Below are 25,517 nucleotides of genomic sequence, written 5' to 3'. Positions count from 1 at the left end.
TGACAGTCAACTGGAGCTATTGTCCTGTACCCCTGCACCAGCATCACAGCACCATTCTCTGCACTCCACAGGGATGGGAAGCAAGAGACAATATTGCGCTGAAGAACTGAGAAACTTTCAAAGAGGGAACATAAGAGCATGCTCTTCTTCCATTTCCAGTAAGCTGTCCTCCTTATGGGACATCTATATTTTCACTTCTCTCCCTCGTAGGAAAACTCATAGCAGACAGGGTCAAATTAGCTCGAAGTGAAGTGAATGCTGACAGAAAATTGTAGCAGCCACAATGAACTTCAGGGGGTGAGTACAAGTTAGCTTAACGAGCAGCCCTCCACGAGGAAAAGCACTTTCCCATGTATCTCTTCCTTGGACACTACTACAGAGTTCTCTCTCTTCCATTTGTCAGCAACCACATTCATATAACCTGAGCTAGCCTTGTGCAAAAGCGCTTATCCTGCACAGTCACCGCAGCTAGATGAATCAAGGGAGCACACTCTAACACACCCTTGTGAGCTCCTCTGGGCAGAAACACTTTACTCTCATGTATTTTAGGCCATAAATTAGAGATGACAGCAAAGTAATCAGGAGAGTATCATGCTGTGACTCTTAATTCTCCTGGGCCTCTACTGATTATGTAGGAAAAATCCAAGCAGACATGGAATTAAATCACTTCCCTTATATTGGACTAGCCAAAGCTGTTCCTTAAATGACAGATTGTTAACAGCTCCCTTAATGACATCACCCAGTATGTCATAAAATTTGCTGCCAAAATAAGGATTTCTTTTTTCCCCATCAGCCAGAAGCATTCCCTGGCTGTGGAGCAGAGCTTACATCGACAGAATGTGGCTCAAGAAATAAGCTATAAAGGGCTCTCAGTGCAGAAGGTAAGTATCATCCAAAAACTCATTTGAAGAATAGAATGCTCCTTCTTGGCACTAGTTCCCTGGAACAGTGCCCCGACCTCAGTCAGATTTTCTAAGTATTTGTGATTGAAATTATCCATCCACCATCTCTGCAAGAAGAGAAACTCAAAGCTCAGGAACAGCATCCAGATTTTTGTCATATCACTACCCTTGGATGAAAACTTACCTTCTTGTTGCTTTCATGCTTTTTGAAAGGAAACTCTTCCCAGAAGGCTTTAGAGAAGGAACAAATAATACTTCTGTGACAGCACAGGTTATTTACCTGGAGTTTCATTATTATCCCTTTACTATGAGGCTCACATCAGTTTTCTTGTCAGAACCACAAGTGACATCCAGAGCACACACAGCACGAACAGCCTCTGAAAATCTTTAAGTACCACTTTGCAGGTTTTTCTCTACTCTTGAGATACCAGGAATCTTCCTCGCAGCAATGCACCACAAATGACTAGCCATTTGCTTTTAAAATAGTACAGTGGAACCTACTTTTTGGCAGCCATCAACCATATCTGCAAAAAGGGTTCTTAATTATCTACTCCTGCAGTTCTGTGCTACCTGCATTTTCTCCTGAGCATGCCTCATGTGAGAATTCACTTAGCTGCATAGACTTTGCCAAAAGGGTAAATACATTTCCAAGGAAAGTAATTCTGTAGGTGGAGCTAATAGAGAAGGAGAAAAGGAGGAAGTCCTCCTTTTTTATTGAGACTTTAACTAGTGGAAAGCACTGAAAATCTTCAAGACTGGGTCCTGATCACAGTGAGGTTGCCCCTCTTCACCAGTTGCAGAAAATCAGTGTTGGCTGCTGTTCCTCTAAGTATGCCATCTTTCCTGCATGCCACCATTTATCCTCTCAAAAAAGTTACAGCTGAACAAACAGAACACATTTAGGAAGAAGGAAAAAGTTAAATGCAGAATCTTGTGGAACTTACTGCTGCTGCACTCAGCTGCATAGTCTGAGGATATGACTTGAGTATCTTTGGTAAATCCTTGGTTATCAACTGTGCTTCTGTTCCTTGCAGCAATTCTTGCCAACAAAAAATCGTACTGCACACCAGGATGCTGAAAACTAGTGGTCTGGACAATCTATTACTTATGCAAGTTCAAAAGACAATTGTGGTGGTGGCAGCTGCTAGCACTGTAAGTAAATAAGCCACAAGATATATATTTGGATATGCTGCAGTTCTCTTCTGGAAGAAAAAAGTCACTAGGAAGTGAACACTACTGAATGCTGAAGTGATCAACTAAATAGGATCAGCTAAACCTTGCTTATCTGTCAGTCATTCCTCCCTGCACGACAGCCTATCCATGATAATGATGTCCTCGGTACTTGCTTAGGTTCCTGAATTGATGCATTTCAAGCCATGTCATCTGGTTACATTGTGCAGTCATTTTGGTCTTACCATGCAAGGCAAAAACCTGGTTTGGCCCAACGTGCTGAATCACACATACTTCAAGAGCACAGAATGGAAGGCTAAAATAATCTCTATTAATTTTCTTCTCAAATTCAGAACTGCACTGCAATGGCTGCAAAGTGACAGATGTCAAAAGCGAGCTGAGTACCTCATTAATGCAGAGATAAACACACAGAATCTGTTGTTTGGAATGCCAAACTCAGTGTATTTATCTATGCACACCACTATTTATCGCCCTACAGATGGTTGCTCACAACGATGTACATCCACAAATATGTTTAATTTTGATTTTTCCTATTCTAGGCAATTCCCATTTTCCCCTCTGTTTACACTGATTACTACCAAGATGGCCTAGAGATGTTGCACAAAGCAGACCCAGAATCCACACGCAATGGGTGCTTTACAGGAGTTACAGCCCATGTCTGAGAAGCATTTTTAAGAAACAATCTGCCTCTAATCTTGCAACCAGGATAACTCAAAAGGTGACGTGGCTTGCCCAAGGTCACACAGCAAGCTCTGTTCAGGACACAGTTACAACTGTTGTAAAATGGGTAGCTCACCAAGCTCATGGTACTCACACTACTCAAATAAAACTCAAACAATAATTACTACTTCTACTGCAGTTTGCATGACAGTCAAGGACAGAGGTCACAATTAGAATTCTGCTTATGTTGGTCTCTGTTCAAACACCAAATCAAATCCAGTCCTGCTCCAGAGGTCTTGCAGTAGGGATACTGTGGGAACACAAAATAAGAGAAAGGGAAAGGAGGAGAGCAGGAGGCACAGAAGGCAGTAGCCTGAATATAAGGTTTAATATTTGTTTTGGATAACTGTGAAGTTTGGAAGATTATTTTTACTTAGGTAAGAAATAGAAGCTCATTACTAGCAGCCACCTGTCTAGCTACTTAGGTAGCAGTTTATCTTTGTAATCTTAATTGCACAAACACTTTACTCTCCCTCCCATGGTTTTTGATTACACCGAGAGACAGCAATTGGATCTTCCCGTTGGCTCCTTGGAGGACTGACTCACGCTGCGTAACCCCACATCATACTTTCTAAAGAGTCATGTTATACTTAATATTACATCTTGCTCTCTAATCTGCTGCTAGAACAATTTTTGTATCGTGTCACAGAATCACAGGATATTAGAGGTTGGAAGGGACCTCTGGAGATCGAGTCCAACCCCTCTGCCAGAGCAGGATCTAGAGCACAGAGCAGGAATCTAGCACAGGTGGCACATGCTGCTGTTTACATCCATTGCCCCTTATCCTATCCCAGGGCACAACTGAGCAGAGGCTGTCCCTTCCTTCTCAAAACCCAACCCTCATCTATTCATATACATCTATTAGATCCTCTCTCAGTTTTCTCCTTTCCAGACTAAAAAGCCCCAAGTCTCTCAAGCCTCTCCTCACAGGGCTCTCAAGCCTCTCCTCACAGGGCAGTGCTCCAGCCACTTAATCATCTTCCTAGCCTTCCACTGGACTCAAGTATATCTCTGTCCCTCTTGAACTGGGGAGCCAAGAACCTGATGCAATATTCCAGGTAAGGTCTCACTAGGGCAGAGAAGAGGGGGAGGAGACCCTCCCTCAATCTGTTGGCCACACTCCTCTTAATGCACCCCAGGATCCCATTGGCCTTCTTGTCCACAAGGGCACATTGCTTATGTGCTTATACATTTTACAGCATGTGACAATTTGTACATTAGCTACAACCTAATGAAATAATTTCACTCATGTTAACTCTTACTAAGCTCTGCAGTACTATAGTATGTATTAACTCCCACCCTGCCATCTGTCATGGCATCCTCGTGTGGCTCCACACTAGTAGTATGCTATACATCAAATGGCCGCACAGCCATTCACCTTTAAAAGACTTGCCTGGGTATAAAATTGATTGCACAAGGCTCACTTTATGTTTACATCATAAAGACAAGTATTTTTCCTCTTGAGGAGTCTTCTGATGGTACAGTAGGATACTGAACACTGCAAGCATGCAGTGAGACTTCAACAGAACATCATACAATGTAAGAACTAATAGCTCCTCAGCTGCTGAATTCAGTAAGGCTAAGTTTAAACCCAGATACTTGTTTCTGCAGCTCTGTCCTGAAGGGTGTAAAATCTTGGAGATTCTTAAGTATGCATACCACATGCAAATGCTTCCATAGAAATGTACAAGATCAAAAGTGTTTCATTTAAAGCTCCAGGTATGCCTTGCATACAGTTAGTTGTCTGATGCACCGAATTTCGTTTACCCCTCTGACAAAGAGCTTCCTCCTCTCCCTTTCAAGCTGCCACAGAAGGCAGCAAAGGAGACAGCAAGGATGGAGCAGGGAAGTCAGCATTGTTCCACTTCCCATCCTGCATGAACAAAGACAACTTGATGAGCCCACTCTTTCTCCAACAGCCAATGCATTTGGCACAAACCTAGTGACACAAAAAGATGAGCACCCAGTTGCATCTCAGGAAAATTAAAGAGATTTTAGGTTTCTTAGCCATATAGGACTATTGTTTATGGAGTGGCACAGCACCATAAAATAAACAGGAGCAAGGGGGAAATAACAAATGACAGCTTCTCAAGAAAACATGCTTAGCAAAACTAGATCTCAGAGTAGCCATAGAACTGATAATTTCTACACTGGAAAACTTAGTGCTTCAGAATATTTTAAAGATTTATTTTACAACTACTTTCACTGCTAAACGTCAGTTTTAGCTGATAAATTAAATTTTCTTACAGGAAATTAAATATCCAAGTCACATGAAAACACTGAATGCAAAGGGAAAATGTGAAGCACTTCATTCACAGAATTAACCAGGTTAGAAAAGACCTTTTGGATCATCAAGTCCAACCTATCACCTAACACCACCTAATTAACTAAACTATGGCTGCAAGTGCCTTGTCCAGTCTCCTTTTAAACACCTCCAGGGACAGTGACTCCACCACTACGGGCAGCCCATTCTAACGCCAATCACACTTTCTGTGAAGAACTTCTTTCTAACATCCAGCCTAATCCTGCCCTGGCGCAGCTTGAGACTGTCCTCTTGTTCTGTCCCTGGTTGCCTAAGAGAAGAGACCAACCCCCACCTGGCTACAACCTCCTTTCAGGTAGTTGGAGAGAGCAGTAAAGTCTCCCCTGAGCCTCCTCTTCTCCAGGTTGTTGACACTGTTTCAGACTTTACTGGGAATTTAAGCAAAACCCTTGCTTGCTTTGTCAGAATGCCAGGTAGAAATGATACCCCACTTGACAGATCTACAGATCTTGGTCACTGTCTATTTTTAATCCCAGAAGCCAGCCAGCCAGGAGTGGTGCTGTTTAAAAAACAGAACAAGGAGTGGAATTGAAAAGAACATTCACCTAGATGAATTATTTCTGAGAAATGATAAACAGAGGATCAAGGCATGCTGTTACAAACACTGCATTCTGTAATCCCTTGCAGACGCTCATCTGTTTCCAGTGTACAACAGTATCGTACCAAATCTCCCTGCAGAAAGCTGTTGAAGAACCTTGCTGCTCTAAGAGTTAGAAACCTTCTTTTAATTTCCAGGCTGAAGTGACTTGTAGGTGGGTAGGTTCAGACTGGACGTGAGGAGGAAGTTCTTTAGCATGAGAGTGGTGAGAGCCTGGAATGCGTTGCCCAGGGAGGTGGTTGAGGCCCCATCCCTGGAGGTGTTTAAGGCCAGGCTGGATGAGGCTCTGGCTAGCCTGATCTAGGGTAGGGTGTCCCTGCCCATGGCTAGGGGAGTTGGAACTAGATGATCCTTGTGGTCCCTTCCAACACCGACTGATTCTATGATTCTATGACTTATATCTAGATAATAATATCCATTCTTTCTTGCCCCACCATTAACCACAAGTTTAAAATCATTAGTTTTCACTCTATGGTGCCTGGGCTCAGGAGGGGTAAAAATCTCAGAAGTAGTTGATGAACAGGTGTCATGAAGCAAAGTAGACCTAGCAGGCTGCAATTTGCTCTAGCAATGCTACAGGGCATGTAGCATCATCTTTGGAAAAAAAAGTAGAAAATCAAATCAAGTGAAAATCACAGGATCACACAGAATCACAGAACCTTAGAGCTTGGAAGGGACCTGCAGAGATCACCCAGTCCAACCTCCCTGACAAGGCAGGATCCCCTAGGGTAGTTCACTCAGGAAGGCATCTAGGTGGGGTTTGAAAGTTTCCAGAGAGGGAGACTCCACAACCTCTCTGGGCAGCCTGTTCCAGGGCTCTGTCACCAGGCCCTTCCCCAGCTTTGTTGCTCTCACCTGCACTCGTTCGAGCACCTCCACATCACTCCTGTAATGAAGCGCCCAAAACTGAACACAATACTCAAGGTGAGCCTCACTAGAGCAGAGCACAAGGGGACAATCACCTCCCTGCTCCTGCTGGAAAAGGGAAAACTGAGGCTGGCAAAACCATCCACATGCTCGAGCTACATTTTTCTAGTGTAATGACCATGAACTGCAATTTCAAGCTTTTAATTTTACTGATGTCCTAATATAATTTCACCAGCAATAGGAAGACTAAATACTAAGACACAAGCACCAAGTAATAATTAACTTTCTTCAGAGGAACATAAAGCTACAAGGATGAATAATTTTATTTTCAGGGCAAGTACAGTAATTCTCTTATGGAATTAATCTTAAAAGTTTCAATTAACTCTTTGCAAAGCTACATCAAATGTCTCTCAAGTAAAGAACACTTAACAGTTTTAGAGTGTTCAAAGATGTGTCAGCCAAGCTTAAGATACCTGGGGGAAATCTGATTTTGAAGCATGCAGTCTATATCAGAGAGAAGGTTCATTTATGTCTTGGTTCATTTATGTCTTTTAGGCTCATGGGTAACATTCTCCCACTACCTCTAGGTGAAAAACTTTTATGTGGCTTGTTCTACCTTTTTGATGAAGTCTTTCTCTTTCCAAAGGTGTTCTAGTTTGAGCCTAGCTAGAATATTTTGTTGAGAAGAATTAGATTATAGGCTGTGAAAAGGAAACAGTGGTGATGGCTACTTCACTCATAGGCTTCCTGAGATGTATAAGTACAAAAACATAAACACAGGTAAAAGAGTTGCTCTCTGTCTCTGAGGCTGCATGAACTTCTCTCTCTAACCTAACTTGCTGCCTAACTAATCCATCTGCTTCCTAATCCCCCTGGCTGACCCTCCCAACTCACTTTGAATATAAGGCAAAGTCTGGAGTAAGGTAGAGGGGTGGGGAGAAGGTGGAAGGGTGGTTGGGAGCCCCTGCTGGGGACTCTGCTTTCTGGGAGGGCTGTTGTGTTTCTGTATTACTTTTTAACTTGTATATTTCTGTATCTATTGTAAATACCTGCTTGTATATTGGGCTAAGCTGCAAATATAAAACTGCCTTCAATTTCCAGAGCAGCTGAGTCTAGTCTGGGTGATTTTCTGAAGGGGGGGGGGGGGGGCAGGGAACACCCAAACCATCACAAAAGGTTACAAACATCATTCTTTTTCAAGGTCACTATTAAGTCTACTTTCAAAACTAACCTACACTTCACAGAATTTTTTTATCCACAGATTTTTTTTTAAATCATTAATTTAAACAAAGAAAATCAGAAATTAATACCATGGCACTGAGTTGCAGTTATAAATTGGTTTAAATGAAAGGACTAAATCCCACAACACCTTAATAGTCCAGGACAGGCAATTCATGAGCTCCTCCTTTTGAAACTTTGATGCATGCTGGTTATCTCTACATGGACAAATCAAGCAGTACCAAGGAGCATTCCCAGACATTCAAACCCAACTGTCTACATTATAAAATTTTTGGAATTGTCCTACAGCATGTGTCACAGGAGTGGTTTTAGTCAGTTCCAACTAACCTCTAGGGAGGTTCTCCTGCTCCTCTACTCTGCCCTACTGAGACCACACCTGCAATACTGTGTCCAGTTTTGGGCTCCTCACTTCAGAACAGACAGGGACCTGCTGGAAAGAGTCCAGTGGAGAGTCTCGAGGATGAGTGAGGGACTTGAGCATCTCCCCTATGAAGAAAGACTGAGAGCCCTGGGGCTGTTTAGTCTGGAGAAGAGAAGACTGAGAGGGGAGCTGATCAATGTGTACAAATAGCTGAGGGGTGGGTGTCAAGCAAAGTGGGGCAAGCTCTCTTTGGTGGTCAGCAGCAATAAGAAAAGAAACAACAGGCACAAACTGGAACACAGAAGGTTTCAGCTCACATGAGAAGAAACTTCTTTGGAGTGAGGGTGACAGAGCCCTCGCACAGGCTGCCCAGAGAGGCTGTAGAGGCTCCTTCAAAACCTGCCTGGATGCATTCCTGTGCAAACTACCCTAGGGCATCCTGCCCTGGCAGGAGGTTGGACTCGATCTCTGGAGGTGCCTTACAACCTCTGTGGTTCTGTGATTCTGTGAACAATCTTCCAGAAGGTAAAAAAATGCTACAGCATGAACACTGGCCAGTGTGCCAGCTGACAGCATCACAGAGAGGTTCAGGATGTGTCATTTGCAGGTATAGGCACAGCCACTGTAAACCTCTGCTGGGCCCTGCCAAGCTGCGGGCTGATACAGAAATGTCTGAGCCTAACTTTGAAAGCTGTTGATCTCCAAGAAGCACAGGATCATTTAGATAGGTCTTCCATGCTTATATGTTATTGTCTGGGCTGTTGCAAAACAACTCTCCCCAAGATTCCCCTTGTCCATATCAAGAGACTCTACGCTACAAACAAATGAAGAGCATTCACTTTTCTGCAGGCACTCCAAAGCCTGTTATTGCAGAGGAAGAGGCAGGGGGAAAATTCTCCACTGCTAGTCTGCTTTCTCCTCCTTGCTAAAATCTTCCCTGCTCTTAGGAGCTCATGTCCTGTTGTATTCACACTTCTGCTGCACACACAGTTCATCACAGCCAATACCATGCTATAGTGCAGAGGTTGCAGACTTACAGTCCAGCACAAGACACATTCTGGCCAGATTCATCACAGGAGATAACTTAACCTCATTCCAACATCTTCTACAAGGGACCTTACTTTTGACTTCTTGGAGTAAACAAAAAGAACCTCCTAGGATTTCACAAGCAGCATTTTCTAAAACTTTCAACTCAGAACATTTGTCTTTGACCTTGCAAGTACATCATGCCTGTCTTTCTTCTCTATAAACTTCTCCCTTCTGAAAGATAATCAGAAAATTAAATGTGTGACAACTCATCAACTGTTTATAATAATTTATTTCAAACCATCTATTTGGTAGCTCTCTCTCCTTCTGATGCAGTCTCAATTACTTGATTGAGTAGTATTTTCTGAAACAGCACATGATGTGCTTGTGTCAAAGAGGCTCTCCACAGAAGCCATCAACTACCTTTTAAAATCAATGAAATTCATAAATGTGCATCAGGCTTCTCAAGGAGAAAATAAAGGAACCTTTTCCCTTGATCTGTATGACCTCATTCTAAGGCCAGCCTCTTTCAAGTCTTCCGCATCTCTGAATGCTAACGTGAAAACAGATAACATCTTTCTTGTAACAGCTAGATCCTAAGGTCTATTATATTCTCCTTCTTAAGCATTCTAGCCATAATTCTGCCTTAGTAATTGGGATTTGCACACTGTTCCCCACAGTAATGCATATTCTAGCTAATCGCTCTGCTGTGCTCACTGCTGTGCTTTTAACAACACTGACAGCAACTGATGGTATCGAATTCTGCAGACTTTTCAGGCTCCAGGCTTGTTCATCTTTTTGTGGGGTTTTTCATTTCACCATTTCTGAGGAAAAAAAAAAGGCTGCTTTTTTTTCCCCTTTGTGATGCCCCGCTAGTGTGACCCTGCCAGCTTCACTGCTGGAGCTTGTTCATTCTCAAATATTGAGTCCACACTACCTGATAACATCCCAGATACTCTGTTCTGATATGCCTGCTGTCTTCGTGTTTGCAAGATTAAAGCTAATGCTCTTTGTATCACAGTCCACTTCTCCAAAGGTAAAAGAACTTCAGGGTTTTAAATCCAGCCTCCTTTTATTCCATGCATTCTGATGGTGAGAAGACTTAGAGGGGATCTAATCAATGTATATAATAGGTGAGGGCTGGGGGTCAAGAGAGAGGGGACAAACTCTTCTCAGTTGTGCCCTGTGATATGACATGGGGCAATGGGTATAAACTACAGCATAGGAAGTTCCACCTCAGCATGAGGAAGAACTTCCTGACTGTAAGGGTCACAGAGCACTGGAACACGCTGCCCAGAAGGGTGGTGGAGTTTCTCTGGAGATTTTCAAGCCCTGTCTAGATGTGTTCCTATGTGACCTGTGCTAGATTCTATGGTCCTGCTCTGTCAGGGGGGTTGGAGTCAATGATCTCTGGAGGTCCCTTCCAACCCATAACATCTTATGATCCTCTAATATTCATACATTTCTCCTGTTGCTGACTCAATTTTCCCATACAGCAATATTCTTCATTAAAGTTCCATAAGGAACTTTGAAAAACTCAGCAGCACCCCTATCCTAAGCCAGTGAAGTCCTTTCAGGCACAAGAAAGCAGAGCTGTGCCAACACCAGCTGCTTTCCAAAATCTCACTCCCATTTCTCTTTCCCAAAAGCATTCAAGTTCTCAGCTCCCCACATTTCAATAGATGAGATCCTTCTTTTTTAAATTATCTCCCTTTTCTTTTTCCTTCCCTCCTATACACTTTTTGTCAGTGAAATTCAATTTGTCCTCAAATTGCTTGGATAACTTCATGCATTTCTTTTTAGATTTTATTATTCTGTTATCTTTGTGTTGTCAACCAGTGGACCACAGCCCCCAGGATATCCACAAAAGGCAGCTGGGAGAGTTTTAAGATGCTCAAATTTTTATTACACTCTAAAACTAAGAAAAATGTCTCTTCTCCATTCCCAAAACATCTTTATCCTTCAGAACCAATTCTTCCTATCAAAATCTCAAATCACTCATACAAATAAAGGATACACATTTCTACATGATGCATTTTAGCCAGGTCCCCTCGGGGACCAAGAGTAATGTGGCTGATGACTAATCTCAGCCAAATCTCACTGAAGCTACAAGCCTCCGTGACACTAAACTTCTGCAGGTTTTGTGAAGAACCTGGTCTCTGAGCAGAGCAGAAAGGATCCCAAATTCCCACTACTGTAAAAACAGGGATAGTTTATCCTTTAATAAATCTAGGTAGCAACTGGAAGACATGAAGTAAACACACAAACAGCTTTCTTCCAGCTATAACACAAGCTGTAATTTCACTTTTTGAGCCAGAACATCAAATAAATGGAAATATTTACTTCAGACAAAGCACTGAAATTAAAAAGGCTGCATGGCCTTATCATTCATTTCACCTACAACTTCCCAATAAAACTTTCAGTTCATTTTTCCAACCTACTCAGCTAACTTTCTGACTTGCATTAGAACAGGAGCAATCCCCAGGCTACTATGGCAACGCTCATCACAGCCAGTGCGCAGCCCAAGGTTCAGGGAGTCTCTGTGGATCTTTGCTAAGGCTAAGATGAAACTCTCCTCTGGACCTGATTGGACAGAAAAAAACATATTGGCAGCATGATTTCTCCTCTGGGTAAAAAGAAGCATGTGCCCCAGGCCTGCCTGAATTAGGAGAGAACCTATAGGCATCATGAGACAGCCCGCCTGTTCACAAGCACAGCATTCTTCTCTTCACAGAATCACAGAATTAACCAGGTTGTAAAAGACCTTTGAGATCATTCAGTCCAGTCTTCTACCTAACACCTTCTAATTAACTAAACCATGGCACCAAGTGCCTCATCCACTCTCCTTTTAAACCAGGGATGGTGACTCCACCATTCCGAAGCCAACCACTCTTGCTGTGAAGAACTTCTTCCCAACATCCAGCCTAAACCTGCCCTCATGCAGTTTGAGACTGTGTCCTCCTGTTCTGTCCCTGATTCCCTGGGAGAAGATACCAACCCCACCTGGCTACAACCTCCCTTCAGGTACTTAAAGAGAGCAATAAGGTCTGCCCTGAGCCTCCTCTTCTCCAGGCTGAACAACCTCAGCTCCCTCAGCCTCTGCTCACAGGGCTCCCTCCCCCTCACCAGCCTTGGTGCTCTTCTCTGGACATGTTCAAGCACCTCAACATCTTTCTTAAATTGAGAAGCCCAGAGCTGGACACAGGACTCAAGGTGTGGCCTAACCAGTGCTGAGTCCAGGGGCAGAAGGACTTCCCTGGTCCTCCTGGCCACACTGTTTCTGATACAGGCCAGGATGCCATTGACCTTCTGGCCACCTAGGCACACTGCTGTCTCAGGTTGGGTCATCTGTCTCCTGCTACCTGCTCACACTCAGCTCCAGCACCCCAAGAAGTAGAGGCAATCCCCATTTCACCAGGGTCAGAGCTGTCAGCATTCCAGATGTTTCAGAATTTTCTGGCTAACGGTCTGACACACACTACTGCTGACAGACCACTAACAGCCTCAGCCACCTCACCCTGCAGCTGGGCCTGGGGGCATTCATGCCCTCAATCAAGTCAGTCTTCCTCTTCCTTTGGCCTCCCATGTGCCTCTCACTTTGTATCAGGGGTAACACAATGGGAACCAAAAGCTGGCAGCGGTGTTTAAAACCTTTGCTTCTGGTGAGTTAGGTCATGCCACTTAGAAAAAGACATCCAGTCACAGGTAAAGACTGTGAATGAAGGAATCACAGAATCACAGCAAATATCTGGTTGGAAGAGACCTCCAAGATCATGCAGTCCAACCCCACTGCTGAAGGGACAGCACCACACAGTGCTTAGTCCCCTCCAGGGATGGTGACTCCAGCTCTGCCCTGAGCAGACTATTCCAGTGTTCGAGGACCCTCTCTATGAAGAAGAAAAATGAAGAAATCACTGTAAAAATAATTACCAAATGAAACTCAAGGGGTTATAAAAGTATACATCTCACGGCTAAGGCAAATTTGTGCAACTTTAGCTGCCAAGCACAGCATCTGTCAAGTTAAAGAGTAGTGCATGACTTGAAATCTCCCCGGCTGTAGGTCCTCATACACCATAATCTGTCAATTTTTAATCTTCTTTTGAACAGCATGAAAAATCAGCCTTTCACCTCTCCTTCTCTCCTTTATTTAAATCAGGCCTGAAATTCTTTCTGCTTTATACTTGAGAGGGACTCTCAACAGATGTTTCACCTGGACAGAGCAGGCACAGAAACCACTGTGGGCAACAGCAGTCCCACTTTTGCATATACTTTTAGGGACCATATTTGACTTAAGTCCAGCATTCCAGTGAGGGATCCCATGCAGATGCCCATCTACCACAGACCCTGATTTCTCTTTTAAGTAACTGCTTTCCATAACACATAATTTCCATATTTCTCCTATCAGTAGAATGCCTCCTACATTTTTGATCCCCAGAAGTCCTACAATGGATTTTGTGTATTAAAATACAGGCTGTTGAACCAAGTCCAGGGTATTACGACATCCAAGCCAGTCTACAAAATATGCTACCCTTATTATTGTAAAACAAAATATGCTACCCTTATTACTGTAAAAAAATACCAACCATCATTTATTTTTAAAATAAACTTTGTGCCATCTGCAAAGTTCAGCAGCCATAAATGTATATTACTCTAATAATTTTTAAGGATACTGAGACTACAAACAAGATCCTTCTTTGACTCTCATTAGACACCTTTCTCAAACACTGGAGTAAGACTGGATTTCTTTCTAGCCTTCTGAAATTTACTCCCATACCAAGAATCTGACAGACAGCAGTTACAAAAGCCCCAAAAGCATCAAGGTCAAGACTCTGGGGACAGAGTGGATGGAGAGCAGCCAGGCAGAAAGGAATCGGAGTATACTGGCAGATAGTAGCTGAACATGAGCCAGCAGTGTGCCCAGGTGGGCAGGAGAACCAATGATATCCTAGCCTGGGTCAGGAACAGTGTGGCCAGCAGGACGAGGGAGGCTACTCTTCCCCTGTGCTCAGCACTGGTCAAGCCACACCTTGAGTGCTGTGTCCAGGTCCTGGACTCTTCAATTCAAGAGATGCTGAGGTACTGGAAGGTGTCCACAGAAGGGCAACAAAGCTGGGGAGCGGCCTGGAGCACAGCCCTGTGAGGAGAGGCTGAGGGAGCTGGGGGTGTGCAGCCTGCAGAAGAGGCGGCTCAGGGCAGAGCTCATTGCTGTCTGCAATCCTGAAGGGAGGCTGTAGCCAGGTGGGGTTGGTCTCTTCTCCCAGGCAACCAGCAACAGAACAAGGGGACACAGTCTCAAGTTGAGCCAGGGGAGGTCTAGGCTGGATGTTAGGAGGAAGTTCTTGCCAGAGAGAGTGATTGGCACAATTACCTGCCCCTGCAGACTGATTTCAAGTATAAAGACAACAGCAGCACATCTGCAATTTCACCTTTTCTCTCTGAAACAGGTTCCTGTAATAACCCCTCCTCTCTTTTATGGTTTCTTTCTCTCTTTCCTCACCAGCAAGGCAAGGGAGGGGATTCTCCCCCTTTACTCTGCTCTCTTCAGACCCCACATGGAGCACTGTGTGCATTTCTGGAGCCCCCAACACAAGAAGGACATGGAACGGTTGGAGCAAGTCCAGAGGAGGCCATGAAGATGACCAGAGGGCTGCAGCAGCTCTGCTGTGAGGACAGGCTACAAGAGCTGGGGCTCTGCAGCCTGGAGAAGAAAAGGGTTCAAGGAGACCTTGGAGTGGCCTTCCAGTGTCTGAAGGGGGCTACAGGAAGGCTAAGGAGGGACTATTGACAAGGCCTTGTAATGACAGGATGAGGAGGAATGGGTTTAAACTGGCAGAGGGAAGATTTAATCTAAATGTTAGGAAGAAGTTCTTTGCAGTGAGGGTGATGAGACACTGGCAAAGGTTGCCCAGGGAGGTTGTGGCTGCTCCCTCCCTGGAGGTGTTCAAGGCCAGGCTGGATGAGGCCTTGAGTGACCTGTTCTAGTGGGAGGTGTCCCTGCCTATGGCAGGGGGTTGGAACTGGATGAGCTTTGAGGTTCCTTCCAACCTAAACCATTCTATGATTTTGTAGTTGCTTTGGCTCTAAAGAACTGGCAACTGAGTAACATGGTGCAGGGAAAACCTGGGGAGCTACAGACTGATACCTGCACTACACGAATAGGAAAGAATTATGGAAAACAACAGAGTAAGTTAGCATGCACACAAACGTGGCCTAGCTATGCGATGAAAGGAAGGAAGGTAGCATCAGTACATCTATTTTAAGTAGCTGTTCACAAAAAACACAGAATTTTTGGAGAACAAAGTCCACTTGGGTTTCCAAAAGGCAGTTGATAAATCTGTTATTTGTAAGTCTTAAAATTACTACAGTCCCAGAAGACAAAAAAAAAAAAAAGTCCTTGCAAGGATAAATAATTAGAACCAGATGGTAGGAGAATACTGTCAATTTTCCAGGCAGAGAGAGGTCAGTGACAGAGTCCTGCAGGGATCTGTGCTGGAACTTGGGAGCTGCTCTGTTATTTATAAATGAGCTGGAAAACAGGATAAATGGTGAGGTGACTAACTTTGCTGCTGCTGCTGCTGCTCATACAGGGTAGCTAAGATAAGAGCTGACTATGAAGAAAGACTTTACAATAATGAGTGACTAGCAATAAAAAAAAGGCAAATTAAAGTCCAAGTAGATAAAAAAGTAAGAAGTCATTTCTTTAAGGGGGGAAGAAAGGTAGCTACACAAAACAACACGCTCTAAGGTGACTATTACAGCTTCAGGGCCGAGATCTTGGGGTTATAATAGGTAGCTCTGCAAAAACATCGGCCCACTGTTCACTAACAATGAAAAAGTGAGCACTGGAAATTACCAGGAAAGGAACAAAGAATGAAAGTGAGAATATTATTATGCCACTGTAATAAATGGCTGATTTCTCAGCTTTAAATCATGCATGTAGTTCTGGTTCCACTGAAAAGATAATGGAAAGCAGAATGGAAACAGCTGTGGGCAGGGCAGCAAGGATGGTGGCATCATGTAGTGACTAATAAGCCACAGACATCTCAAAAACAGGTAAATGTGGGGATACAGCAAAGAGAACACACCTGGGAGCCCCTTATCCACAGCCTCTTCTCATACATGAGGCAGTGGAATGTGCCCAGAGAAGAGCAACAAAGCTGGTGAGGGGTCTGGAGCACAGCCCTGTGAGGAAAGGCTGAGGGAGCTGGGGTTGTTTAGCCCAGAAAAGAGGAAGTTCAGAGAAGACCTCATTGCTGTCTACAACTACCTGAAGGGAGGCTGTAGCCAGGTGGGGGTTGGTCTCTTCTCCCAGGCAACCAGCAACAGAACAAGGGGACACAGTCTCAAGTTGTGCCAGGGGAGGTCTAGGCTGGATGTTAGGAGGAAGCTCTTCACAGAGAGAGTGATTGGCATTGGAATGGGCTGCCCAGGGAGATGGAGTCAACATCCCTGGAGTTGTTCAAGACAAGACTGATAGGACACTTAGTGCTATGATCTAACTGATTGGACAGGGCTGGATGCTAGGTTGGACTGGATGATCTTGGAGGTCTCTTCCAAGCTAGCTGATTCTATGATTCTATGAGCTGGAGAGACAAAATGGGCAGCTTTAGAACATAAAAAGCCCTACTGAATCATCACACACTATGCAATGAAGCTGTGGAATTCCTTGCTCTGGGGCACTGTAAACGTTGAGAGCTTACACAGGTTCAGAAAGTGACCAAAGCCATAAAAATGAAATTTCAGCAAGAGCTTCTAAATGTCAAGATTCATCTCAGGAAATCCCTGAACACGAGTGATAGAGGGCAGAGCTCCCAGGGCAAAACGAGCTTTTGCTGTTCTGATGATTCAGTGGTCAGTTAAATCCACCTGGCGGCCAGTCACAAGCAGTGTTCCCCAAGGCTCAGTGCTGGCAGCAGTCCTGCTCAAGGTCTTCATTCAGTGACCTGGATGAGATCAAGTGCACCCTCAGTAAGTTTGCAGGTGACACGAAATTAGGTGGGAGTGTTGATCTGCTTGAGTGTAGGGAGGCTCTACAGAGAGACCTGGACAGGTTGGACTGATGGGCTGAGGTCAACTGTGTGAGCTTCAACAAGGCCAAGTATCAGGTCCTGCACCTGGGCCACAACAACCCCATGCAATGCCACAAGTTTGGAGAAGAGTGGCTGGAGAGCTGTGTGGTGGAAAAGGACCTGCAGAAACTGATTGACTGAAGGACAAATATGAGCCAGCAGTGTGCCCAGCTGACCAAAAGGGCCAGCAGCATCCTGGCCTGTATTAGAAACAGTGTGGCCAACAGGAGCAGGGAGGTGACTATCTCTCTGCACTCAGCATTGGTGAGGACACACCTCGAGTGCTGTGCCAGTGGATGTTTAGGATGGACATTAGGAAAGACTTTTTCATGGCAATGGCTGAGAGGCACTGGAACAGGTTACCCAAGGAGGTGGCTGAATTGCCATTCCTGGACACATTTAAAAGCCATACAGACCTGGTGCTTGGGGACATGGTATAGTGACAGACTTGGTGGACTGGGCAAAAGGGCTGGGCTTGATGATCTTGGAGGTCCTCTCCAGCCTGGATGGTTCTGTGTTTCTATGATTATGTGGGCTCATGTCACAGACTGCTGGACTAAATGAGCCTGTGATTTGACAAAACACAAAGAACTGTCTTCCTACTATGGCCATAGGTTTTGGCATCCCCTGAAAAAAACATATAGATTTGTTCCATCCTTCTTGTCCATTGGACACTTCTATGCCTTTCTTTTGCTTTTTCAACTTTCCTCTTTCCTGTAACTTGCAACACCCTAGTGCAAAAGTAATGGCAAATGTCTAACAATGGGGGGGGGGGGGGGGGGAGAGGGAGAGGGAGAGGGAGAGGGAGAGGGAGAGGGAGAGGGAGAGGGAGAGGGAGAGGGAGAGGGAGAGGGAGAGGGAGAGGGAGAGGGAGAGGGAGAGGGAGAGGGAGAGGGAGAGGGAGAGGGAGAGGGAGGAAACACACAAGAAAACTGAAGTGGTTAAGTGATAAAAGAATAAATCTCAAGAAATATCTTTATTTAGGAAGTTTCTTTCAGATAAAGAGTAGATCTAGGCATACCTGTGTCAGCAAGGGCAGATAAAGTGTAGATCTAGGCATACCTGTGTCAGCAGGGACATAGGAGTGGATACCTCCAGAGGTCCCTTCCAGCTCCTACTATTCTCTGAATCTGCAGCAAAGTGCAGTAATACCTTACTTCTAAATGCTTACACTAAAGCGTTTGTGTTCATGCAGCTACTCAAACTAGGTAAGTGTGTATGATATTGGCTCTCAAGATACCAAGTGTATCCTGACAGCATTCTGCCTAACAAACAAAAAAAAGCAGTGTAAACCACAGCAAAATCATAAGGGAGTCTATGCTATCCTCATGTACGTAAAGGAAATAACTTTTTTCCTAGGATTTTTCTGGTTAATCATGCCACAGACGTGATTAGACAGCAACAAGGACAAAAAATTGCATGTCTAAGGCATTAGTTTATCTTTTCCTTATTAAAAAAAAAATCTCTTCAAGAGATGTATCATGCTGACCATTTAGAATGACTCATGCAAGACAGAATGTGATCAAAATCTTTCTTTCAGAAAAACTAGTTCCTAAGCCTTTATTTGCAACTCTAAATCAAGCATGATCCCATGTCAAAAAACCCAAACATTTCTTCTAGGGAGAATTAAATCATATAATAATACCTAAAACTGATATAATCTAACTCAATGCTAACATTACTAAGGTTCATAATAGGAAGCTAAATCAAAGCTACACTCACAAATTTGTTTATTTTGATACTTCAGGTTCTATTTTCTTCCTCTGCTACACAGAGCTGTATGCAAACATAGATGACCTTACTACATTGCTACCCACAAGAAAAACCTCATAGGCTTATTACTGTCTATATACTTAATACTCTCAAAACACTACAACAATAACACAAGTAGGTTGGATACTCATAGAAGAGAACACATCACAATTCTCTTTCCTGCATATTCTATTCCAAGTTTTCCTTCTGCCCCACAACCAGTTTTCTTCAAACGATGAAACCTGAACCAATATGTATTTTTTTGCTAAGTTTTCTCACCCTTCAAGGAAACTTTTTTGAGGTAATAGAGTCATGAGCAATCAAGTAAATGCGTTCAGCAAAGAAAGTCAGGCTCCTTGAACACCCAACACCATTGCAGTTCTTCCAGAGCATTCAAGTACAAACCAGGAAAGATGGCAAATAACCACTTGGCTATACAGGTGTTTTCCTATCATTTTAATTTTGGAATTAAGCAGTCTCAAAAGTGATTGTGCTGCTGTACAACTCCTTTTGTTGACTTTTAATCCAAACAGTGCATCTGCCAGCTTTGGAGATTACAAAAATTCTGCATTGTTTTGCCTGAAAACATCTCCAGTATCACACCTGAACACATGCAGTATGGTTTAGACTGGCTGTGCTCCTGCAGATCAGCTGCATGCAGCTATTTCTAAACATCAGAAATGCACCAAAAGAATCCGATTCAGTTTTTTTTTTGCCTTGCACTACCTTCTGTTGGCATGAAGCAGTGGGACCATATAAATAAAACATCATTACCTCTCATGCTGGAAAGCATAAGATATTTGGAAATTGTGCTGTCCTACTGCATACTAGACATGAACAAAACAAGCTGAGGATGCATCGAGCCACAAGGAGAGGAAATATCTGAAAGCATAAGTCCTTAATGGAGCAGAGGAGACATTAATGGCGCAAAGATGAAATAGCGCGCTTCACCTGGAGCCAAGTGGCATGACTACGTACCACTAACAGGACCACATCAGAACACGTGTTAGTGAACTGACAAAGTAGCCACCAGCACCAAAGAAGATTCCCAACATAATGATCCCAAACCTAGTCTCACTGGAATAAGGGTAAAGATGTACTAGCCTTAAGTGCCTGTAAATCAATCCTCAGCTGATAAACAAACCACACAGAAACCTAAGGGATAACAACACTGTAACAAATGTATATAACGCATAAAAATAGTACCAGAGAGAGAGGGACATACTTAAAGCTGTTTCACACAACCAGAAATTTCCACTAAGTCCCATGGACTAGGTGGCAAACTGGATGCTGAAGCTGCTCAGCAAACAACTCAGAAAAATTATTGCTCAGAAACTGAATGTAGGTCAATTAAGGAAGCTGAAAAAAGTAATTGTGAGCCCATTCTGAATACATTTTGCTGTTTCCCCAGCAGCTTCTCCCTGCAAAGAAAAAAAACACCTCCCATTTTCAGGGTTTTACCAGGAGGACAAGCAGAAAGCATGCTTTTAGATTTTTTTTCTTCCTCAAATTACTAAAGAACATTAAAACTGATTTTATTATTATCTCAGCTGTCCAGACCGTTCTTGTCGCCTGCCTACCAGCTGCACACACATCACCAGTCCTCTGCTAACTCAGAGGAAAAGCTCTGTTGGAAATGCAAAAAGGGATGCCCCGGTGTTCTCCCTCTTTCTTATCATGCGCTTTCCCCAGGGAGACACGAGATGTGATGGAGAAAGTCAAATGAAGTCGGGAGACCTCCTGAGTCAAAACCAGCAACTAAAATGATTTTTTTTTCTTTACACATTAAAATACAGCCTGAACAGCACCCAACCAACACTCACGCATGTGGTATCCAATGACCTCAGCTGCCCTTCCAGTTGCTCAGCAAAAGACCTCGCCATCTCCTCCCGCCTAACCGAGCAGGCTCTGCCTTGACCAGGTGTAAACCTGGGCTCAGGACTAACCTTCAACAGGCTGGTAGCTGCCTTTACCCACCCTCTCCTGCTAGAAGCGTCCCCACCCGCCCCACTGCCATTTTCTCCTGACCTTTCGCGACAGACCAAGAGCTGGAGTACACCCCGGGACTGCCGCTGCCCGCCGCCTCTCCCTGGGGCTGCTTAGCGGTTCGCAGGCCGAAAACGGACAATTTCTCCGAGAAGCAAGCAAGGGACTGAGGGTTGCGGCTGACATCGGCCCACGCCCGCTACCCACGCGGGCAGTGGGGTGGCCCGTGGCTGAATCTGGCAACCCTTCTGGAACGCCGATGGGAGTTCCTGGCTTTTCCCGACCATCCGGTGGGGCACCCCAGGCCCGCGCCGCCCGCCGAGCCACCTCTCCCCTCCCAGCCCGGGCGGCCGCAGGCGCCGCAAGTTTCTTCAGAGCCGCCGGTGCCCTGGCAGGGCAGCGAACAGCAACCCTACAGCGTCTGGGCAGCTGCCCCCACTCACCCGAAGTCAGCTGCATCCAGGCACAGATCTTGTAGACAGTGGCTGTGTTGCAGAAGAAGAAGAGAATGAAGCACACGATGCAGGCGATGATGAGCATCATCGAGAGCCCGATGAAGAAGGAAGCAGCTTTGAAGGCTCCGGAGGGCAGGCTAGAGAAGTCCGTGAAGCTGCCCCGGCAGGTGAGTTCCCGGCTGAAGCCGTTGCCGATGCAGTAGTGGAAGAGCCCGAAGTAGCCCGCCTGCGGGGTGTCCACGCCGTCCCCGATCCAGTAGGGCTGGATGAAGCACACCACGTTGACGATGGCAAAGCAGATGGTGAAGATGGCCCAGAGCACGCCGATGGCTCTGGAGTTCCGCACGTAGTTGGTGTGATAGATCTTGGCCGCCTCCTGAGCCGGCAGCATCCCCGCTGCTGCCGCTGCTGCCGCTCCTGACGAGCCTGCTCCTGTCGCCGCCGTCCCTGCAGCCGCTCCGGGCATCCTCTCCGAGAAGATCCTCCCTCCTCTTCCTCCTCCTCCTCTCCTCTCCTCCTCCTTCTCCTCCCCGTTCGCTCTGCTAGACGCGACGCGCTCTGCCGCTGCCGCTGCGTGCGAGAGCCGGCGAGCCCCTCCGCAGGGCTTCAGCGGCTCCGCGCCAGCAGCAGCAGCAGCGGCGGCAGCGGCGGCGGCGGCAGCACCAACACCAACACGGCCCGCGGCCGCCTATCGGGGCGCAGCGCTGCCGGTAGCCGCGTACCGCCCGCCCCGCAGCTGCCCGCCTTCCTGCCGCCGCCCGCGGCTCCCTGTCGCGCCGGGCACCAACCGGTAGAGTGCCCGCCGCGCTGTGCACAGCCGCCGGGCGCTGGCTGGGTGACGGAAAGGAGCGTGGCTCCGGTGCCGGTCTTGAGGAGAGGGCGGGGGCGAGAGGCCGCTGGTGCCCTTTCGCCGGGCAGGCGGCACAGGGGGAAGGCGAGCCGCGCGAGCCCTGCCTCAGGTGGGTTTGCCCACGGCCCGCCAGCCGCGCGAGCCCTGCCTCGGGTGGGTTTGCCCACGGCCCGCCAGCCGCGCGAGCCCTGCCTCAGGTGGGTTTGCCCACGGCCCGCCAGCCGCGCGAGCCCTGCCTCGGGTGGGTTTGCCCACGGCCCCTCCGCCCGCCAGCTGCGCGGGTGCCTCTCCTGTCCCGGGCAGCCGCGTGGGGCTGCTCCCGGCGTTGCTCACTGTGCACGGCGGAGAGCTGTCCAGGCGACGGGCTTAAAGTTTCACACTTGGGGCGGGGGGAGGGCTGCCGGTCACAACGCGCCAGCTCCTCTGCAGCCGGGGGATGTAGCTGCTGAGTGCCCTGTGGTGGGGCGAGCGGACACCTCCCACCCTGGCGCAGGTGGAACTGCAGAAGCTGCCTCTTAGCTCAAGAGGTGCGAAGGCGACCATGGAGAAAACCATCACCGTGACCACAACGCAGCCGTGGGGCCGCGGTGGCAGTTCTCCGCGTGGGTGCGTGAGGTGGCAGCAGTGGAGAAGAGCACCAGTCAGGTGACTGGCCTGGCGCTCGGTGCGCTGAGCATGCTGGCATGCAGCAGCGATTAGCATATACTGAGGAATTAGCATTTGGTAATAACAGTAATTCCTACTCCAGTGACACTTGCATTCCCAGCGCCCGACCTAGGCTTCGAGCCTGAGTTAACAGCAGTAATGGATGGCACACATGTCCGGGGCTCGGAGGGGTGTCCTTTGGCGAGACACGCTGGCAGCCGCAGCGGCGGGAGGCTCGGGAAAGCCTCGGGCTGCCGCTCGGTGCCGGCAGAGGCCGCACGCAGTTAAATATTAGTGCTCGGCAGTGGCCAGGAGCCCGGAGGCTTGTGTGGAAATGACTCCTGGCGTTGCTTAAAACGTTGTCATCTCTTTCAGACAGAGCTTGATTTCTGCCACAGGTGCAGCCCAGTGGAGCGAGCTTGCCACGCTTTCCCGTGTTCGCTACAGAAGGGCTAGGAAGTTGCAGCACCTGCCAACAGGTTTTCGAGGCCCCCTGCTTGCATCGGGCACAGGGTCTGTTGCCAAAGGGTGGGAGCACAAGGGGAGCCGTCTCAGTGCAGACACACTGCACTGCCCTGCACATGGAAGTGCTCCCCTCTTGGAGGGATATGGCACACACGGCATGAGCAGACACAGGCAGCATGGGTGGTGTGGTCCTCAAATACTCACACGTACCTCATTTTCTTAGGGAAATGAGTCTGTGTCTGCAAACTACAGCTAAAATTCCTGGAGATTTGTTTCTCACCTAGTGTACTTTGTCCAGTGCTGACAGAGGAGCCACGTGTGATCCACTGCCTCACCATTCTCCCATTTCTTCTACTGCAGTTACAGCACTTCACCGGACTGTTCATGTGCTGCTTTCAGAGTACATGAACTTGCTCCACCCTTGCGCAGAAGGAAGAGTGATGGTCACTCCCTTCAGTGCTTGGTGCTGTTTTCACAGAATTACAGTATGGTAGAGGTTGGAAGGTCCTCTGGAAATACCTACTCTAACCCCTCTGCTAAAGCAGATTTGCCTAGGTCAGGTTGCACAGACACATGTCTAGATGGATTTTTAAAGTTTCCAGAGAAGGAGACTGAGCAGTGTGAGCAAGTCTATTCCAGTGCTCCATCACCCTCAAAGTAAAGAGGTTTTTTTTTCCCTTAGTTTTAGGTGAAACTTCCTGTGTTCCAGATTGTGCCCATTGCCCCTTGTCTTGTCACAGGGCACCACTGAAGAGTCCCACCCCATCATCTTGACACTCATGTTTCTAAATATTTGCAAGTACTGAAAAGATCCTCTCTCAGTTTTCCCCAGGCTGAGGCTTGCTGGGCTCCAGTCTTCCCTGTTTTCTAAGGAGCTATCAAATGCAGAGGTGAAGACAATATGAGGCAGACCTAGAAGACAAGGAGGGAGCCTGAAGATGCTGAAGACAAACAATTTAGGAGAGCTGGGCAAGGGTCTTAGCCAAACAGGACATTCAGGGAGAGTGGACGTGTGAATGTGTACATGAGAAAGATGAAATTTGGAATTAGCATGGCAGAAGGAAACGATACAGATCAGGGAAGAAGCAAGGAGAGAAGTTGGGTGTTCTGCAGAATAAATGCCCCAAGGAGCTGAGGAAGCAAAAATACTGAGATTGGAAGAGAAGCCAAGGAAAGAAAGACTAGAGTCAATGGAAGCCAGTCTGGGCAAGAAAGGGAAAGAAGAAACTAGGATTCTGCTGAGAAGTTGAGTAAAAGTGTGGGAAAGGAGACACAGGCAGCGACTGGTTTGGATGTCCTCTCTGGCCTCTGGCACTAAAAGGGCACAGATTTCACATGGACTCTAAGTGATACCCTCTAGTCCTATGGTTCGATGCACTGAAAATGGGAAGTCGTAATAGATGTGTATGTTGGGGGGCACCTGAGTCACTCTCTGTCTCTAGAGCACTGAATCCTATAGTTTTGCTATTGGGGATCACATGTTTCTAAGACAGGCTCAGGAGATGTTTTGACAGTTCATACCACCATTATATGTGTGCTTCATGGTGTTAGAAAGTATCACGTCTCTGTGAGAGAAGGTTGGTGTGTTCTGTGTAAAACAGTTAAAAGGCAGCTGGGACCTCATTTCTCAAAGCAGAACTTCCATGGATTTCAGCTGCAGCAGTTCTGCAAATGAAGCCTCAGAAGGAGCTGTACTGACATGCATCTATAAAAAGTTTTAAGCATCTTGGCCTGGCATCAGAATAATTCTGTGGCAGAAGCAGGGATAGTCTTCAGCTCTTCGGGACAGCTTTCATCATCTTAATCCTCAAAAGATTATCCTTTCTGTCCAACAACCATCTTGTACCTCCACTATTTTTCTCCCTGGGAATTAACTGGGTGCCGGAGCTGTGGCTGCCATCTAGTCTCATCTAAAAAAGGCTGAGTCCTAAGCCAGGATTTTCACCAAAAGCTTCTTCAACAGGTGAAACAGAATCCTCATCATCCTGATCTTCCTGGACAGCTGGTGCTGCCTTATGCACCTGATGAGGCAGGATCTTGTTTACCAATTAGCAAGTAAGCACGCAAC

The 25,517-nt window shown here is 46.3% G+C and overlaps 1 protein-coding gene across 2 annotated transcripts in view; it reads right to left on the bottom strand.

The window, feature by feature from the left end:
- LHFPL3 (LHFPL tetraspan subfamily member 3) overlaps positions 1 to 22,120 on the bottom strand; it is a 208,644-nt gene extending 186,524 nt beyond the window's left edge. For both annotated transcript variants that reach the window (XM_064166209.1, XM_064166207.1), the window contains exon 1: positions 21,478 to 22,120. In XM_064166209.1, the coding sequence (XP_064022279.1) occupies positions 21,478 to 21,955 (478 nt within the window). In that variant the 5' untranslated portion in view covers positions 21,956 to 22,120. The remainder of the gene's footprint in view (positions 1 to 21,477) is intronic.
- Between the last annotated feature and the right edge of the window lie 3,397 nt (positions 22,121 to 25,517).

The sequence above is a fragment of the Pogoniulus pusillus genome, chromosome 27 (assembly GCF_015220805.1).
Source record: "Pogoniulus pusillus isolate bPogPus1 chromosome 27, bPogPus1.pri, whole genome shotgun sequence".
Classification (NCBI taxonomy): Eukaryota; Metazoa; Chordata; class Aves; order Piciformes; family Lybiidae; genus Pogoniulus; species Pogoniulus pusillus.
This window is presented reverse-complemented; position numbering and strand designations above follow the sequence as displayed.